Below are 18,666 nucleotides of genomic sequence, written 5' to 3'. Positions count from 1 at the left end.
CGGCTTTAGCTTCTAACTATCTTTGTCTTTTTAACCTGTTGTTGCTGCTGAGTCAGTTTGACATCCTGGATATATCCTTCAAACACAGACTGTACACCCCTCTGTCTGCTTCTCTCTGGAATCACTCTTTCATTTCTCCAAAAATATGATAATATTTCTTCAGGGAGTGCAGCTAGTTACAGTGTGGGCTCCATGCTTACTGCGACAGCTTGTTTGGCCATCACAAAGGGGCGGGGCTTAGCGACTTGACTTGTGTCTTACGAAGTTAGCGTCTTGTCATTCAAAACTTGTGCACTGTGTTGAAATTTGAGAAAATGTACCAGTGGATTAAGTTTTAATAGAAGCATCAAGCGTCATTATTTAAGGCTCCACTGGAAAATAAGTCTTTAAATCCATCACTAGTAGTTCAACATCAGGCGCCATCACCTCCCATCAGAATGACAAAAAGCCATCAGTGTAACAGATGGATGAATCTGGTAGTGTTATATATTCCATGTCTTAAAAAGGCTTTTGTTGTCTCTCTCAGGCAGATTGGAGTCGCCTACTTCACAGCAACCAGCACAGCATTAGCCACAGCAGTCGGACTCAACCTCTACACAAAGGTACAAACACACACAGACACAATTATTATTATTATTATCATCATTATTATTATTATTATTATACAGCACTGAGTGACAGAGAGATTTGTGTGCTCAATGAGTTATTCTTCATGTTTAATTTGTCACCAGCCTCCTCTGGATAATGTGAAACAACAGTTCAGTCAGACGTGTTTCCTGTCTCATGTTAGCAGCAGCAGCAGGAGAACATTTTTAAAATGGGGTGTTGCCTAGTTTTAGTCTGAGATGTATAAAATACTGGAAGGCATTTTTTTTTCACATAAAAATACCTTTCCTGTTAAATACTTTTATTGTAGTAAAAGCTGACTTTCAACCTGGAAACTTTAATAAATACTTATTCTGGGTTTTGATAACTGCTGGTTAGAAAACCAACACAAGAAAGTGTCTGCTTTCTGTAAAATAAGAAAATAAAGCTGATGATCATAAAGTAAAAATCATAGTGATGTAACACCTGACCTTTCCTTGTCTTCACTCTCTCCTGCAGAGAGCTCCTCCTCTTGTAGCGCGCTGGGTCCCTTTTGCAGCGGTGGCTGCAGCTAACTGCGTTAACATTCCTATGATGAGGCAACAGTAAGTCCTACTGTGTTACTGCTTACAAAATACATGTGGAGGTGGGGGGGGTGTGCATTAGAATGTTGAGATGTGCTGAAATCAAAGTGCCTTTCTCAGATCAGATATTCTCATCATGCACTGCAATCAATCTCTTTTACATTTTCTGTGTTAAGATCCTAATATGGGTAAGACGTTTCATAACAAGACAGTATTTTGTCCTTTTTTTTTACAGCTGTAATCAAGTTTATAGAACGTCTCAAAAAAGGATAAAATGAAGTTAGAGGTCAATATAGGTTGTTTTTGGTGGGTCAGAATGAGCTGTTTCACTGTCTCACAGACATTCATGGTTCCCAGAGGATGAATCCTAATTTCTGACTTTTCCTAAGTATTTCCTACCACCCTGTACAGCACAGGCTGCTGCTGTCCACCTATTATACTCTCACAGCTAAACAGAGAAGTGTTCAGCAATATGACATCATTAATACAGCTTTTTTAGCTATCTAATATCATAAATACAAAAACAGGTCAGCACACCAGAAACTGCTCCTTTTGGAAATGTTAATCATATCACCACACGTGGCGTTTCGGGCAGCAGCCCTTTATCAGACATGAACAAGATAAGGAGACACACCTCTATATATACAACCAATGGTGGTCGCCCAACACATCATGTGGTAACACATGTAGCTATACAGAAACTTAGTAAGTACAACACACTGCAAAACCAGTACAAGATTACATCACTGGAATACAATACATTTACAAAAATATATTTACAAGAAATACATTTACAAAAATATATTTACAAGAAATAAATTTACAAAAAGTATATTTACAAAAAATACATTTGCAGAAAATATATTTACAAAAAATGTCTTTATAAAAGATATGTTTACAAGTAATATATTTACATAAAATATATTTACAAGAAATACATTAACAAAAAAATACATTTAAGAAAATAAATTTACAAAAACTATATTTCAAAAAATACATTTGCAGAAAATATATTGACAAAAAATACATTTACAAAAATATATTTATAAGAAATACATTTTTAAAAATATGTTTACAAAAATACATTTACAAAAAATATATTTACAAAAAGGCCAGCAGTGCCTAGAGTAGTAGAGTCGTACACTGCTGGCCTTTTTGTAAATATATTTTTTGCAGATGTAAACATATTTGTTATAAACATATTTTTTGTAAATATATTTTTGTAAATGTATTGTATTCCCGTGGTGTAATTTTGTACTGGTTTTGCAGTGTGTTTCTGTATAGCTACACGTGTTATCACATGATCTGTTGGGCGATCATCATCGGTTGTATATATAGAGGTGTGTCTCGTTCATGTCTGAAGGGCTGGTGCCCAAGACGTCACATGTGGTGATAGGGTTAAAACTTCCAAAAGGAGCAGTTTCTGGTGTACTGACCTATTTTTGTGTTTTTGTATTTGTTCTTCTGTCCAGCACCCAGTAGTGGCATCTAGCTCAGTCCAGAAAACTATACTATAACATAATATACAAAGGACATTGCTGCTTTACCTGAAGTATTGAAGAAGAACAAAGACTCCATGGACGCTGAAATACTGTTTCTCTTCATTCATGTGTTTGTTTTCTGCTGTTGAAGAGATGAATCATTCAGATACATTTAAATCAATTTAAATCTGCCTTAAAGCAACCTGTAGTGTGGTTTAAATACTGTTGTATGTTCTCTGTAACACTACTTCAGGAATTGCCCTTTTTTTTGTTTTAGTAACGTACCTTTTACATTTACTTAGTCTTTCCTTTAAACATCCCCGTTTTAGTTTTCTTGTAACACTTAAGGTTCACTTAAGATGCCTCTTTGTGGTTTTACAGACTGTTTACAACTGACATGTGTCGCAGCGCGGAGTGTTTGATCAGTAACCACAAAGTTTCCCATTTTGTTTCTCTTTCATTTCACTTCATCTTCATTTTGTCTCTGTGTCTTTCCAGGGAAATTCTGAGTGGCATTGCTGTCTCAGATGAAAATGGCAACAAACTGGGCCACTCTACGGTCAGTACTCCAGACACTTTGGGATTGGTTTATTTCAAAATAAAAGCACAGTAGTTTTCCTTTCTCGTTCATTAAGGGTCTTTGAATCTTGTTTTTTCTACATCTGTAGAGAGCAGCGGTGAAAGGCATCACTCAGGTGGTCATCTCTCGGATCACCATGGCTGCGCCAGGAATGAGTATGCACACAAGTTTCATCTTATAAATATTATATTGAGTTCCTCAAGTTATCCTCTTCCTCTCTTAACCTTTCGTCTCCTCTGTCTGTCAGTCATCCTCCCCATCATCATGCAGCGGCTGGAAAAATACAAGTTCATGCAGGTTAGACCTTCATCACCTCCTCCTCCTCCTCTTCCTCCTGCTTAAGTGCGCATCACTCATCGAAGTCTGTTTGTCTTTTCACAGAGAATCACGTATCTCCACGGACCAATTCAAGTGATGTTGGTGGGAGGGTTGTAAGTAGAGAGGGGTCACAGAAATGTTAATGTTCTCAGGAGGATTTTTATCGTGGTAAAAAAATAACTTTTTTCCTTTTCTTTTTTTTTTTTAAAGTTTGATCTTCATGGTTCCTGCTGCCTGCTCCCTGTTCCCTCAGCGATGGTAACAAACCTGTTTTCTGTACTCTCACCTGCTGACACATGTAGCTTTAAGAGTAGTCCACTGATTTAAGCCCCATTTCCACCGAGTCGAAAAGTTGTGGATGGTACCAAAAGGAACCGTTCTGTACCGTCCCCATTTTTGGTCCCCCCTCTGTTGGGGTACCTAGCACACAGATCTGGTACTAAAAGGTGGAGCTGTGAACACTGCAGTCCGTAAATACAGTGTTTGTCTTTATTTCACACTTGCGCTGGCAATGTAAACGTATGTTTCCCATGCCAGTAAAGCCCTGTATTAAAGGGCAGTGCACTTGCCTAACACAACAGGGTGCTCAACTCACTCAACTGTTTTGTCGGGCTGAACGCAGCCTGGACCCTGAGCGCACTGATGTCACTCAAATGCTCAGTCAGTGCATTTCCATATCCCATTTCTTGCATCAACTCTTTTTCGACAATTCCAAAAACTACCTCAAGCGCAATTGACTTTTATTGAATCTTGCAGTTTCTGTACAGCTTTAATAACGTTAACTTCAAAATGTGCATAAAAATACATTGATGGGAACGTCGTTAGTGTCGGACTCAGGATGAACAGTTAACGAATGATCAGAATTTATGCAGCAGAACCAAAGATATCGTCTGTTTTTATTCCACACATCCTTCTTTTTTATCAAAATCTGGAGCCTACATTACCCACAATGCAACCTGACCACTGACAGTTTTCTTAATATGTACTGACAGTAATGCATATGGAGAAAATGAGCCGATGGGGTGCCAGAATTTGGTTTGAAAATATAACAAAATGACAGTTTTACGAAGGGTTGTAGAAAGTGTACTATGTTAAAAATAATTAATACTCATTTACTTTATTTATTTATTTATTTATCCATCCAAGTCACAGCAGCAGGACATGAACCATAGAAACAGAATGAACAGGAAAGACAGAATTTTTTTGACAAGTCACACAATGAGGGTGCTTTCAGACCTAGAGCTGTCTTGCTTTGGTCTGAATCAGGGACTAATTTTGTCACAAAGTTATATAATTGCCTAGAGTTGGTTCGTGTTCTCACGGCAGCATTTACAAGAGGACCAGATAAAATGCCTTGTGTGAGAAAGNAGTTTGAAAACGAGGCGCAGCTCCAACTAGAAAACAATGTTTTGATGCATTGGATGTGCTGAATGTGCATATTAAGGCAGTACAGGAGGAGGTGCACATTAATAATAATTCATTAGTGTTGTCATTAGTGATTTTTCAGAGAAACAAACCAGCATTAGCTTGTTCAATCAAACTAACTCACCATGTTTCTTTTTCTCTTTTCCCTCCTTCCTCCTAAAACCTCCCTCTGTCCGTCTGTATCAGCTCCATGGCCGTGTCGAAGCTGGAGCCCGAGCTGAGAGACTCCATCAGGTCTCAGTATGGAGACGCTGTACAATGTGTCTACTTCAACAAAGGCCTCTGAGGCTCAGAGAGCTGACTGACATTTCACCACACAAGACCGAATACATGTGTGTTTATGTCATAAGTTTTCTAATTTTTAGTCACCATGAAATGCTCTTCTCTTCTACGTCATCAAATCGGTGCTTATCAGTGGGGTGATTTTTGATCCGTCACGTCTCTTTTTTTGTTATCTGTTTCTTTATTTCAAATTATTTCTGTCTTACTTTAAACAGGTACAAGGGACACTGTGTTCTCCTGTAGAGACACCAAATGATCTCCTCTCAGGAACAGCACATCACTTTGCCAGATTAAACCTCTCGTTAGTCTGTCCGTCAGGATCTGGCTCATCTGTAGTTGTTTTCATTCGCCATTTGTTTGTGTTTCAATGCTCTTAATCAGTGTTGGCTCCTGCTCTCTTACAATCTGTGCCTTCTACAAAGCGACAGGAGCAACAACGCTGCTGGATTTGACTTTCTTTAAACCAGTATTGGCTTCACTGTGATACCAGAGAAATACTTCTATGCATGGGTTAAAACTCTGAAACGGTCATCAGTGTGTGTGTGTGTGTGTGTGTGTGTGTGTGTGTGTGTGTGAGTATGTGTGTGTGTGTGAGTATATGTGTGTGTGTATGTGGAAGTTTGTGTGTATGTGGAAGTTTGTGTGATCAAAGTGGAGGACACTGCCCTCTTCTGCCACAGTGGAGGTAGATGTACGACCTGGTTGCATGATTTATCTGAAAGGTTTACCCGTTGGATCATGTCGCTGTGTGTAAACTCAGACTCGTGCCACAATCCTCAGTATAAGCTGGAATAAAACCACACAAATATTTGAAGAAGTGTTGGGGTTTTTTTGTGTCGTCTCAGCAGCACCCAGACGCACAGTGGTGGAAGAAATACCCAGATCCTTTACTTTAGTAAAAGTGCCACTACCATGGTGTAAAATCACTCCATCTCAAGTAGAAGTAATGCATTTACCTGAGTAAAAGTAATAATAGTAACATATATTTTATACAGCACCTTTTTAACAGGAATGAAATTCACAAAGTGCTTTGCAAACTACAATCAAGAAATCAAACAATGGGACATGTAATCTATAAAAACAGGCATAACAAATAAAACAAGGCAACAAAAAGAAAGTAAAAAAAAGAGCAAATACAGGCTACTGAGGCCTCAAAGAGAAACACACCAGGAAACAAGCACTGGACAATGTAGGGTGGTACAAAGACCATTATGAAAAGTAGGGTCTTAAGTTGTTTTTTTAATTTTCTAAGGAGACTGCAGACTATAAACCTAATGGAAGAGAGCCACTACTTAAAAGGCACATCACCTTTTGTTCGAGCCTGGAGTGGGGGACAACCAGTAGGTCCTGGTCAGAAGACCTAAGGGACCTACTGACAATACATGGATGGAGGAGATCACTGACGTATTCAGGTGCCTGACCGTGGAGGGCTCCATATGAGAGAACGCATGTCTTGAATTGAATCCTGGACCTGATGGGAAGCCAGTGTAAAGAAAGTAAAATGGGAGTGATGTGGGTTGACCTCCGTCTTGTCTTGTGTTAAATTGTAAGTAGTTGTTTGACAGTCCAGGCCTTGATGGCAATCAAACAGTTCTGAAGGACAGCAAGTTTGTCTTTAAAGAGACATACAGTTGAATGTTGTCAGCATAACAGTGATATGATATACCTGAGCACTGGCTAATAATTTGACCAAGTGGAAGTATGTATGAATTAAATAATACAGGACCTAAGACGGCGCCTTGGGGTACACCACAGGGAAGAGCAGCAGTTCCAGGGCTGAAAGAAACACACAGAAACCCCTATCTGAAAGGTAGGAGCAAATGTAAGTATTTTAAAGTATTATCAGCAAAATGCACTTATAATATCAAAAGTAAAAATGACACATTATGCATTAAAATTGTCCCTGTGACTGATATGTGTATTACAGACACAATTCTGATGGATAATCAGAATCAGATTTATTACAGAGTAGATTTCCACGCACAAGGAATTCACTTTGGGGTTTGGTGCATACATTAAACACACTAAACATGTGAAATAAAGCTTATTATTTTGATTCTGAGGAAGTAATTTTCCAATATTAACATTATTTTCTTTTTATTTCTTTACACACATTGAAATATTAGTCATTTATTTTGATTCTTTATTGTGCTTTTAATGCTGGGAGTAGAATAAAAGAATACAAAGAACCTTCCCACATGGACAACAGTAGTATAGATAAATATATATAGATAAATATATTTTTAATTCAAATTTTTCCGATTTACAAACCGTAACATTACTGGTCCAGAAGACAGAAAAAAAGAGGCACAATGATGTAAGGTTAAGTAATTATTGTGTGCGTCGATCAGATTAATATCCGCTGTCCCCAATACGGACATTTATCTAATTTTTATCCATGTAAGTCCAAGTTATATTTTATGTCCAAGTGATTCCACCTGTTCTTCCACCTCTGCAGAAAAAGACAAGTCCATCCATCAGTGTAATGTCCTATTTTTTCCAGAGTCATAACAACATCAGAGACCAAAGATTCCCACATAGAAACAGAGGGAGGGTCGTCTCCGAACCAATTCACCATGATTGATTCCTTGCAAGCATAAAAAGTGATTGAACTACTTACTTATGTTGTTAAAGAGTCAGGGATGTGTCCAAGCAGACATAAAAGTGGATTTGCTGACACCTGTTGACCTGTTGCTGTACTGATGTTCGTGCATACTGCCCTCTAGAATAACTCAATTTAGTTGCATTCTTACAGGCAATGTAACCTATAGTGCCTGGAAGTTGGTGAACTTCCAACTTTATACAGTACTATGAATATGTGGTGATATGTAAATGTTATGTAGGATAATGTAGGATATTGTATTGTAACTCTTTATATCTACTGCAAATTGAAATTCTGGATGAGAGCAAGTTGCACCAAGATGTCTTCAACCATGCAAGCTTGTCCAGCTTCAAATTGAATATCTCAGAGAAAAGTGCTTTTGCCCTTTGTGATCCAGAAAAAAACTTCTCTAGCAGGTGAAAGTCATTTGAAAATGTCTGACCTGTAAGTAGTAGTAGAAATCTTTATTGAATATATTGTAGATGTTTTAAATCTCCCATTGTAAAAGAGGTTATAAACTCTAGTTATGCCCACTCTTTGCCAAAGTAGAAAATTTGGTTCTAGTCCTTGTGCTGAAAGCTCTCAAGAGTAGTATATTTTATGTATCACAGTAACAATATGTGCACCATCAGTAAATATTTCATTTATTCTGAAATGTCCTAAATTTGCTTATGTAGTCATAGGGCCCTGGACACTCTCAAATTTTCCAGATGACCCCCTCAGACTATACTTAATTTTCTCCATGCTCTTGTAGAGATGCAAAGGCAACGCTGTCTTTTGTTGTTTTCCTAATTATTTGGGGGCATGGAATTACTCCGAAAATGACTATGTCTGCACACGGTGTCAACACTATGCTGAATGCCTCAGAAAGGTGTTTAAAAATAGCTGTCCAGTACCCTTGAAGGCGGGAACAAGACCAAAACATGTGTGTCATATTTGCTGGTGACATGTGACATCTAAACTAAGCACAAAAAGTAAGGACATTTGTGTTTGGTAGATAATTTCTTTGTTGTAACAATGCTTTTTGGCAATGAATCTTATACCGTTGGAAAGCCTGTTTATTTGCCTTTTGAATGGTGCCACATTTGTAAGGGACATGCATTTGTGGGATGAGCAGCAGAGCTGAGTATGTGGGTTGTGCGCATAAAAAATTTGCCATTGAACAGCACGGCCAAACTGATCCCACAAGTGTTCAGTGGGGTTAAGGTCAGGAGTGCTAGCAGGCCATTCCATCCTCTCCACTCCCAAATTCTGGAGGTAGTCTCTGATAAACCCTGCTCTGTGGGGGCGAGTGTTGTCATCTTGGAGGACAGAGTTGGGTCCCAGACTGTGGAGATATGGCATTGCCACTGGTTGCAGAATTTCATCTCGATATCTCGCCAGTCAGGCACCTGATTGTCAGCACCAGGCGGTACCCGAAGCTGAAAACAAGAGTCAGTAGCAACAGCAAAAAAAAGCTGTTTGGCATTGGCAGAGAAGATTTGGCAAATTTTTCATGGGCGCAACCCACATACTCAGCTCTGCTGCTCATCCCACAAACGCAAATGTGGCACCAGTTAAAAGGGAAATAAACAGGCTTTCCAAAGAGTTATTGCAAACATGCTTACAACAACGAAATAGTTTACCAAACACAAATTTCCTTACTTTTTGTACTTAGTTTATTACAAGCATCAATGGCAGTAGGATTTTGGAGAGTTTAGAGTTGGTGCGATATATCTGGTGGACAACCTCAAATTGTATCAGACTTAGCCTGGAACAGGTTGTGCTGTCATTTACTCTAATTACTGCACTCTCCCAGTCAAAGTCAAGTGAAAGTGGTGACATTTTGACTGAAAAAAGGCAGTTTACTATCAAATAATTAGTACACAGAAGATAAATATTGACTCGACTATTGAAATGTTGTCATTTATTTTATTCTTTATAGTGCTTATAAATGCTTAAATATGAGATTGTGGTAAAATAAAAGAATAACATTTCCAATTGGAAACAGTTGTATATTTAATGTATCTCAGTATCAGAGACCTTTGAGGAGCAGCAGCAGCATATCTGGTTGTTCCGGCCGGAGGCGTCAGCGCCCCCTGCTGGGTCAAAAGTTACCGCAGGGGGAGGAGCAGGACGGGCTGCTTTATAAAACCGCCTCGATCCTAGAAACGAAAACACTCCCTAAAGACAGACAGCTGCAGACACCAGCCAAGACACCTCCAGGAGCCACCGTTAACGTCACCGTCATACCGGAGCTGAGCGAGCAGACCGCCCGGTGTTGTTTACCCGTCGGTTAGAGAAGAAGGACGCGGAGGGGGGACGCCGCTGTCTGCCGCTGGATCTACACCGCGACGCATCTGCGCAGCACACGAAGAGGCTGAAAGAAAAACCGTCGCATCAGTGTTTATGAAAATGCCGTTGTCCGTTAACGGCATCCTTTGCACGCTCGCGCTGCTGGTCCTGTGGCGGGCGAAGGAGCTCGCGGAAGCTTGCAGCTGCGCTCCGGTACATCCGCAACAGGCGTTCTGCAACGCCGATGTAGGTGAGTGCAGCACCGGGGCGGAGGAGGAGGGGGGGGACTGTTGTTAGTGTTGTTGTTGTTGTTGTTTACCTAGCTCATGTTGCACCAGGCTCCTGCGCACATACCGGGAGCTTCAGCCGCTCTGGTGCGCGCAGAATGGGCTCACAGAAGCTGCTGGAAACCGCTGGAGGTGGAGGTGGAGGTGGAGGGTCCTCAAGGCCATGGCCCGACTGTGTGCACTGCATCCAGACTGCACACACGCACATCCCCGGTGTCATCATTTATCACGTCATGTTGACAACAGCACACCTCTAAGATATTGAAGTGGCCATTTGGGAAGCACAGGATTAATAAAATATAGTGTTTATGTGTCATGGAGGCTTGTTATGAAGGGACACACACACCCATACACACACACACACACACACACACACACACACACACGCTCATTTTGAAGTTAAGCATCACAGTAATGAGTCAAAGTGCAGCTATGGATACAATGATGAACTTTATGTTGATTATCTGCTCTGATGTCATTGTGATATTTCAATACGTCACTCCAACACACACTCTGACAACACTATATTGTTGTGTGTCAGGGTGTAGGTGCTGTGTGTGTTTGTGTGTGTCAGTGTAACACACAGGAAGGAGTGTGGCTCCATCACCTTACATAATGTCTCAGGTCCGGGGCAGAGTGCAGCTTCACCCCTCGGCTGCTCCGGGACGAAGCTTCTGCAGGGCAACGTGGCACAAGAGAGGGAAAGAGACAAGGAGGGAAAGAGCAGAGAGGAGGACAAGGGATGGAGAATGTGAGGAGAAATATTTTTAAGGGGGTGGGTGGTGGCGGTGGGGGGGTTTGAATCTAAACCACAGAATATGTCACACGGCGAGCTTTCCTCTTCTTCTTTTTATTTTTTTTGTAATTTCCATTCCGGCCCTGTTTCTTCCTGCGAGGGGTGGTGCTGGGAGGAATTACAGGAATGCTGCTGGGGTTTTCCCCAACTTTGCTCCGGTGTAACACAGGGACACACACATACACAACTGCAGGCCTGCTGCCATGCATGGTGGACGCTCACACACACACACACACACACACACCACACACACACACACACACACACACACACTACAGATGACATCTGGCTGTCAGTTCAGGGTGTTTTAGGAGGAAAAAAGCTGTAAAAGTCACAGTCCAAGTGAAAATATGCCTGGTATCCCTGAGAACTCCGAGACCACACTACTTTGGCTCTTCCTCCACTCGACTCCTTATCCACACACATTTCCACATGCATGGGTGTGTGTGTGTGTGTGTGTGTGGATATTCCTCATTGCAAAATGACATCTCTATTTTCAGGTGTGACTCAATCTCTCGCTGAGCTGGCAGGATTCAGAGACAGGATGTCTCACAGCAGGGGTGTATTTGTGTTTTGTGTGCTCGTGTTGTTTTTAAAGGGTCGATGAGTCAAGTCAGAGGAGGGAGGCTGCGTGTTAGAGGCACGATGGCCGATGTTATTGTCCGGCAGTGGTTTCAGGGTGGACCTGAGGATGAAACCGTGGTTTTGGCGCATCTGAAAAAAATCTGCTGGGAGAAACACCCAGATAAGACTCTGCACAGGCAGGCCTGCAGCTGGGGGAGACGCAGGGGTGGGATGGGTTTCACAGGCTCACAAAGAGCAGGGAATCAGAATAGAGTTGGTTGTCTGGTTGCCCAGAATGTGCACGTAGGCAACAACAGAGTGACTCTGTGGTCGGACAATTTGATATTTGTTTTGGTGAAACTGGATCCCACTCGTTGCGTGTTCACACACATACTGTACATGCAGCAATCAGCGGCGTGTGTGTTTGTGTGTCACCTTCTGTTTTCATGCTAAATGATGCTCTATGTTAAGACCACAAGCCATTAAAATTTAGCAGTGTCATGCACCTACCGCACAATCACACACACTCACTCACACACACACACATGTAGATGTGCAGAGAGACAAACATCCTCTTTTCATATAAATCTGTTGCCCACAAAGGGGAACTTCCCCGGCAGCCCTGCCCAGTCAGACTGTCCGGAGGCTGGGCGTTGTGGAAGACCAGAGTCACCCTGCTGTCTGCAGGAGTGGACATGCAACAGCACACTGATGCTGCGTGTCTCCTTTTATAGAAATATAGTCATGAAATGGTATTAACAGGCGCCACAAGCTGCTCTGCTGAACTCTTATTTAAAACTGAAGCAACTGGATGATATTGTTTGAATTTGAATTGTGTTACCGTGCATGTTTTTCTACACAAGTATGGCTCAAATATGGTTCACAAAGTCGTCACAAACATCTGCACTGAGGCAAAAAGTATTTTAAAGTTAATCAATAGAGACAGCAGACAAAATAGACATGACAGTGCACTCTGAACGAAAACACTAGATATGAAAGATGCACTCACTGACGTTTCAGCTCATTGTTTTGGTTTTCTGGCCCACATTTTGGCTCAATCTCACCGCTCTCAATCAACATTGTTTCCAGCAGCAGGCAGCTGTTGTCAGTGGAAAACGCTCCAAAAACTCACTGCACACGACCTGCTCAGCGCCAAACAGCAGACAGACATAGTTAGAGACAACCTGCTGAACATAGAGGAGCGTTTAGCAGCTGGAGAGACAGATATTTCCCCCAGGAGCTGGTGGAGACCAAAAACAGAGTCACAAAAGAGTGAATATTGGAATTATGTTCATCAAGACGGCAAAACTAGGGGTGGGCGATATGGCTCTAAAATAATATCATAATATTTCAGGGTATTTTTGCGATAGCGATGTTCTGGACGATATGACAAATTAGTAAAAAAAATAAATAAGAATATTAATTTAAGAGTATCATGACATGATTTTTTTCATATGATTTTAAAAAATAAACCGGCATTATCGTGAACGCGATGACATGGCACATCCCTACATCAAAGGAATAATAATGCTAGTTCTTCGCCATATCAGTTTGGAGGTGATGATAAGTCTGTTGTGTTTATATCTTAATCAGCTGCCCCCCAGAAATCAAATTCATGCAGCTTTAAGTATTATATTGGCTGATCAAAACTGCCAGCATCTCAAATGTGAGGATTTACTGCTTTTCTCTGTTTTATTTTAAGGCTATATTGATATTATATTGATATCATAATTTGACTAGATATCTTCTCAGACTGTTCTCCTGGTTTTAAAGGCTGGATCACAGGAAAGTGATATAGTTTTCTGGATTTACCACATTGTTCTCACTGCTCTGTTATTTGCTTTTACCAGTGCTAGCCCTAGCACATTTGGTGCCCTTGATGAGTCGTTGTTGTTTTCTTGTTATTATTTGTTTTTCTTTTGCTTTAGGGAATCACAGAAATCATCACTATAAAAAATAAATGAACACTTTTAAAGTCATTCAGTCCGTCATTACGCTACCTTTGAATGAGCACAAATTCAACTAATAGACATTTTTGAAACAACCTTTTAATATTACCATCTTTCACATGTAAAACATCTTTAGAAAATAAGCTAAAAGCCTTTTCGCTATATATGATACATCATAATGTCTTCTTTAATATCTATTTTATAGTACTGTGAAAACAAAAACACATTTCCCCCTCAAACAGCTGGATTTATTCGTTTCTCAACAAAAGCTACATTTTACAAGATTACATTGAACACATCATGAGAACTTTATAATTCACCTTCGCCCAATACTCATTTTTACTGAATAGAGCTTGAACGCATCACAATGTAAGTCAATGTAACCTCCGTGAGATGTTGGTAGCGGCCACTGGCTGCTTAGAGGCAACTATTACTGGCTCTCCTCCTGCTGATTTCAACACAGAGTTGTTATTGTTTTCATGGTCTTTTTCATGCTCCTGTTGAATGACACCTCCCATAGCATTCGCCTATACTACCTATGCCACAGGCCCCCACTCCATCATTATATCCACATTACTGATGATTATTTATCAAAAATGTCATTGTGTAAATATTTAGTGAAAGTAGTAGACCCTACAGAGGGTGCTGTATTAACATTTTTGGCCAAATGGCTGCTGAATGTTCAAATTTTACCCACCTCTCAGCAGATCACTTTTGTTTTGTGGCTGGTGAGTGAAGCACATCAGCCTCATATTTCACCAGGACTTGGCCTGTGATTGGTGCTAATTTTGAACCCTGACCCTACAATATAGTCACAATATCAATATCAAGGTATTTAGTTTAGAACATTGTGATATTTGATTTTTTCCATATCACACAGCTCTATTTTATGTAATTTCAGATTGAATAATTTATGTATTTTGGACTGTTTTTGGACAAAACAAGTTCAGGCTAATTTATCATTGTGCGTCAGCTCTACGCAGAGCCTGTTCGCCATGGCCTACGCAAGTGACCTACACCATTGTGAGCATTTAAATGTGTGCGGTGGTGTGTCTGTGTTACTCTGCAGTTACACCTCCAAAACACTAGGTGGCGGAGTTTCTGTGAATTGCTGTAAAGTTTAGTTGATTCAAAACACACATTAAACATGGACTTAATAGCAACATTATCAAACACAATTTGGCTCCATTATACCTCACAGGCAGGGCTGGGCAATATGAAGTTATTATATGGTTATCGAGATATGAGACTATATATCGTCTTAGATTTTGGATATACTTGTATCGTGATATGGCATAAACAGTGTTTTTTTCATCTTTTTAAAGGCTGTATTACAGTAAAGTGTCGTAAATGTATCAACATATTAGGGCTGGGCGATAAGGCCATTATGTGCAATATATTGATATATTTTCAAGCAAGATAGAAATTTAGACACTGTTTCTATCGATATCGGGTCAAGTTGCTTTACATGACGCATACCAGTGTGCATCTCTCCTCTTTCACACTCTGCACAGCTCCGCCCCACTCACTCACTCACAAGTTCTCCAGCACTTTTTAGAGCCATAGCCTGACATGCACCTCCCCAGAAATGCAACTACATGTCACGGTAATAGAATAGCATTTTAAGTCTTGTGTGTGATTCATCCTGGCTTCATATGAGCAGAGGAAATCTCAGCTCGTCGCTAGGCTAATTTATACAATGTAAAATGCCATAGGCTTGTGCTAATAACATTAGCATGTTGTATTTGTGGGGAAAATGTGTCCAGATAAAGACAAGTGTTTGTCTGTGAATGCTGCGAGTTATAGTGAAGCTGATTTGTGTACTTGTGTTTGAATCTGTCTCTATTAGCCATGTTTAATGTGTGTTTATGCTCCTCGTAGAAAATACTGAGATATATATTGTATATTGCCAGCCAGCCTGTAAATACCAAGATAAGAATTTTTGTCCATATCACTCAGCCCTACAACATACCAGACTATTCTATTTGTGTAAACGCTTGCCTTAACCCATTTAGCTGTTATATTCACATTATTGATGATTATTGATCACAAATCTCAATTTGGTAATATAAAATAGTCATCCTTACAACCTTGTCGCATCAGAGACGGTATTTGGTCAGAAATATTGTTATGTTTGATTTTGTCTTCCAGTCCTAGCATTGATGAGATTTTAAAATATGGAGATATATATGGTGTATCCAGATATAGCCTGAAAATAACGCAATATAAGAACGTATCGACCAGCCCTACTCGCAAGGTTCACAGACAAAACAAGTGTCTTTTGCTAGTCACCCTGCTAGCGTTATTAGCATAAGCCTATGATATTTTACATTACATAAATTAGCCTAGCATCTAGCAGACTTTCCTCTGCTCATATGAAGCCAGGATAAATCACACTCGAGTTACAACAGTATTGTGTCGGGGCTTTATAATCTTCACAATTTATTATTTCTTATCTGTGAAATCAAAGTAAATAAAAGCTTTGTTTCCACTGAGGGAAATGGTTTCAGCTTACAGAAATAGACAGGAGGTCTGTGCACCTGACATGTAGTTACATTTCTAGGGAGGTGCACGTCAGCGTAGGGTATGCATCTATACCGTAGGTACAGTGTCAAACAATGCAAAAGTATAGGCTAAATCCTGCTTTAGGGTCTGAATAAAGAAAACTCTGAAGCAGATATGCACAGGAGCACATGAAGCCAATATTCCTCGATGCTGTCCTGTTAATGTGTTGACCTGATGCTATATCACCGCGGAAAGTGAAGCAGAGCTTTCGTCTTTGCCGCAGAGGCCTTCGCTCAGTTGTGTTCAGAGGTCACAAGGTCGTCTGAAATGTGTTTGAGGGCGGTTCGTCTCTGGTCAAACAGAAGGCCCACATACATCTGGAGCTGGACAAACCACATCAGGAAAGTCGGGGATGATTTGGTGGTCACTGGAGTATGAGAAAAGAAATGGATAGTCATGCGGTGGGATCGAATGGGGGGGCACTTAGGATGTGGCGTACAGGGTTTGCATGGAAAACATTGCGTAGTGCAACTGATACGCATGTATAAGTCATTAAACGCGGTCCTGGTCGGGGCGCGGGGGGGTGTAGGGGAGCGGTAAAAATGTGGGTCAGTTGGTGGTTTATGAAGGGGGCTCCTGGCTGCTGATTGACTGCTGCTGATCAGGTGACTTTGGGATCAATCTGCGGTGAAGCACGGCCGCCTGCAGGCCTCCCGGTAGTCGTGCTGTTTTAGCATCACGCTGTGAAGTCTGCCGCCTCTGCAACATGCTGTTTAGACTGCACAGGATGATGTGCTCTGGCTTTATTGCAGGGGGGGAAACTGAGAAGTAAACATGTCTGCAACACCAAGGTAGACAGATTCGCTCCCAGAACAGCAATGCGTTGTGAACAAGGGGGTTAATTTCCCCTCACTATTGTGTCCTGCTGCTGATTCTTTGCTCATTAGTTTGTGGCTCAGAATGAGGTCAGGAAATGAGAGCGGAAAAACTGAGAGGAATGCAGGAGAGAGTGCCAGCCAGGTATACTGCTGTGTGTGTGTGTGTGTGTGTGTGTGTGTGTGTGTGTGTGTGTTTATATGTGTACTCTGGCTGCTGCTGCATATTAGCATAAACATCAGAGTGGAACTGAAATGCAGAAGTTTGCTTGGGAAGAAACCAGTATTAGTTTCTCTGGAGATGAATGACTTCAGTGCTGATAGCCCGAATCCAAGTTGATTAATGTCCTAATCAACAAATCTCTTTCTCCTTCCTATTTTTTAGCAACAAGTCAAACATTCCGGAAGTCATTCATCCAAATTATGAATATGTAAACTGTCTGGCAAAACCTGTTATTTAGATATCAACTTAAACATGAAGTTACTTTGAATTTTTGTTACTTAAAGATGCAGGATTTTCCTGAACTGTATAGACATACAAAAAGTCATCCCTCTCAGTCATTACTTACAACCCACTAGAAGTGTGTGGTGGTGTATTTATCTGCAGAGACTCTGCTCGCATTTTTTTATTATGCCCCATTTTCGCTGGAGACACGTTATGCTAGGGCTGTACCTGGGAATTATGTCAGCCATATCAGATTTGTCTGCTCAATATTCAAGCCACATGATTTTATTCAAAACATCATCTCCGTTCATTGAGTTAGCCCCTAACTGATAACAGCTACTTCTTTAATCCCCCACGGTGTGTTACACGCATAACACGTCCTCAAAACGTCACACCTGATCCTGTCCCACAGACTGTCATGTTTATATAGACACAGTTTTGATGCTGTTACTACTTCCTGTGGAGGATTAAAGGCGAGACAACTCGGTCCCACCACTCCGAGATCGTACCTTATATACAGCACAGCGAGGCGGCATAAGGGCATGATATTATTGCCTTGAACAGGCAGTGTAAAAAGGGGCTAAAGTGTTTATGCAGTAGGCTGACGTGCACCTCCTCAGAAATTATTATCATTTACTTTAATTTCACAGATAAACAATAAATTGTGAAGACAATAAAGCCTCCACAAAAATAGCATTTTAAGTCTTGTGTGTGATTTATCCTGGCTTCATATGAGCAGAGGAAATCTCTGCTGGTCGCTAGGCTAATTTATACAGTGTAAAATGCCATAGGCTTGTGCTAATAACGTTAGCATGTTCTGTTTGTCTGGAGAACGTGTTTAGTATAAGACAGTTGTTTTGTCAGTGAACCTTGTGAGTTGTAATGGAGCCGAATTATGTAACATTACCTTTGTTAAATGTTGCTGTTGTCCCTAATATGAGAGAGGAACTCTCTGCCTGTCGCTAGGCTAATTTATACAATGTAAAATGTCATAGGCTTGTGCTAATGACGTTAGCATGTTGTATTTGTGGGGAAAATGCGTCCAGATAAAGACAAGTGTTTGTCTGTGAATGCTGCGAGTTATAGTGAAGCTGATTTGTGTACTTGTGTTTGA

The 18,666-nt window shown here is 40.7% G+C and overlaps 2 protein-coding genes across 3 annotated transcripts in view; both read left to right on the top strand.

Moving 5' to 3' along the window:
• The window catches only part of sfxn2 (sideroflexin 2), a 14,030-nt gene extending 7,958 nt beyond the window's left edge, over positions 1 to 6,072 (top strand). The window contains exons 5-13 of one of the 2 annotated variants that reach the window (XM_050060160.1): positions 527 to 602; positions 1,105 to 1,190; positions 3,149 to 3,209; positions 3,319 to 3,385; positions 3,478 to 3,527; positions 3,612 to 3,661; positions 3,759 to 3,806; positions 5,160 to 5,305; positions 5,471 to 6,072. In XM_050060160.1, coding sequence (XP_049916117.1) covers positions 527 to 602; positions 1,105 to 1,190; positions 3,149 to 3,209; positions 3,319 to 3,385; positions 3,478 to 3,527; positions 3,612 to 3,661; positions 3,759 to 3,806; positions 5,160 to 5,259 — 538 coding nt within the window. In that variant the 3' untranslated portion in view covers positions 5,260 to 5,305; positions 5,471 to 6,072. Of the gene's footprint in view, positions 1 to 526; positions 603 to 1,104; positions 1,191 to 3,148; positions 3,210 to 3,318; positions 3,386 to 3,477; positions 3,528 to 3,611; positions 3,662 to 3,758; positions 3,807 to 5,159 lie in introns of both variants that reach the window. The other variant, XM_050060158.1, reaches the window with a different exon arrangement.
• Positions 6,073 to 9,993: 3,921 nt separating this feature from the next.
• The window catches only part of timp2a (TIMP metallopeptidase inhibitor 2a), a 24,091-nt gene continuing 15,418 nt past the window's right edge, over positions 9,994 to 18,666 (top strand). The window contains exon 1 of the mRNA XM_050060170.1: positions 9,994 to 10,381. Within this exon, the coding sequence (XP_049916127.1) occupies positions 10,246 to 10,381 (136 nt within the window). The 5' untranslated portion in view covers positions 9,994 to 10,245. The remainder of the gene's footprint in view (positions 10,382 to 18,666) is intronic.

This window comes from Epinephelus moara, chromosome 13 (genome assembly GCF_006386435.1).
Source record: "Epinephelus moara isolate mb chromosome 13, YSFRI_EMoa_1.0, whole genome shotgun sequence".
Classification (NCBI taxonomy): Eukaryota; Metazoa; Chordata; class Actinopteri; order Perciformes; family Serranidae; genus Epinephelus; species Epinephelus moara.
Note: the sequence above shows the minus strand (reverse complement) of the source record. Positions and strands in the feature narration are given on the sequence as shown.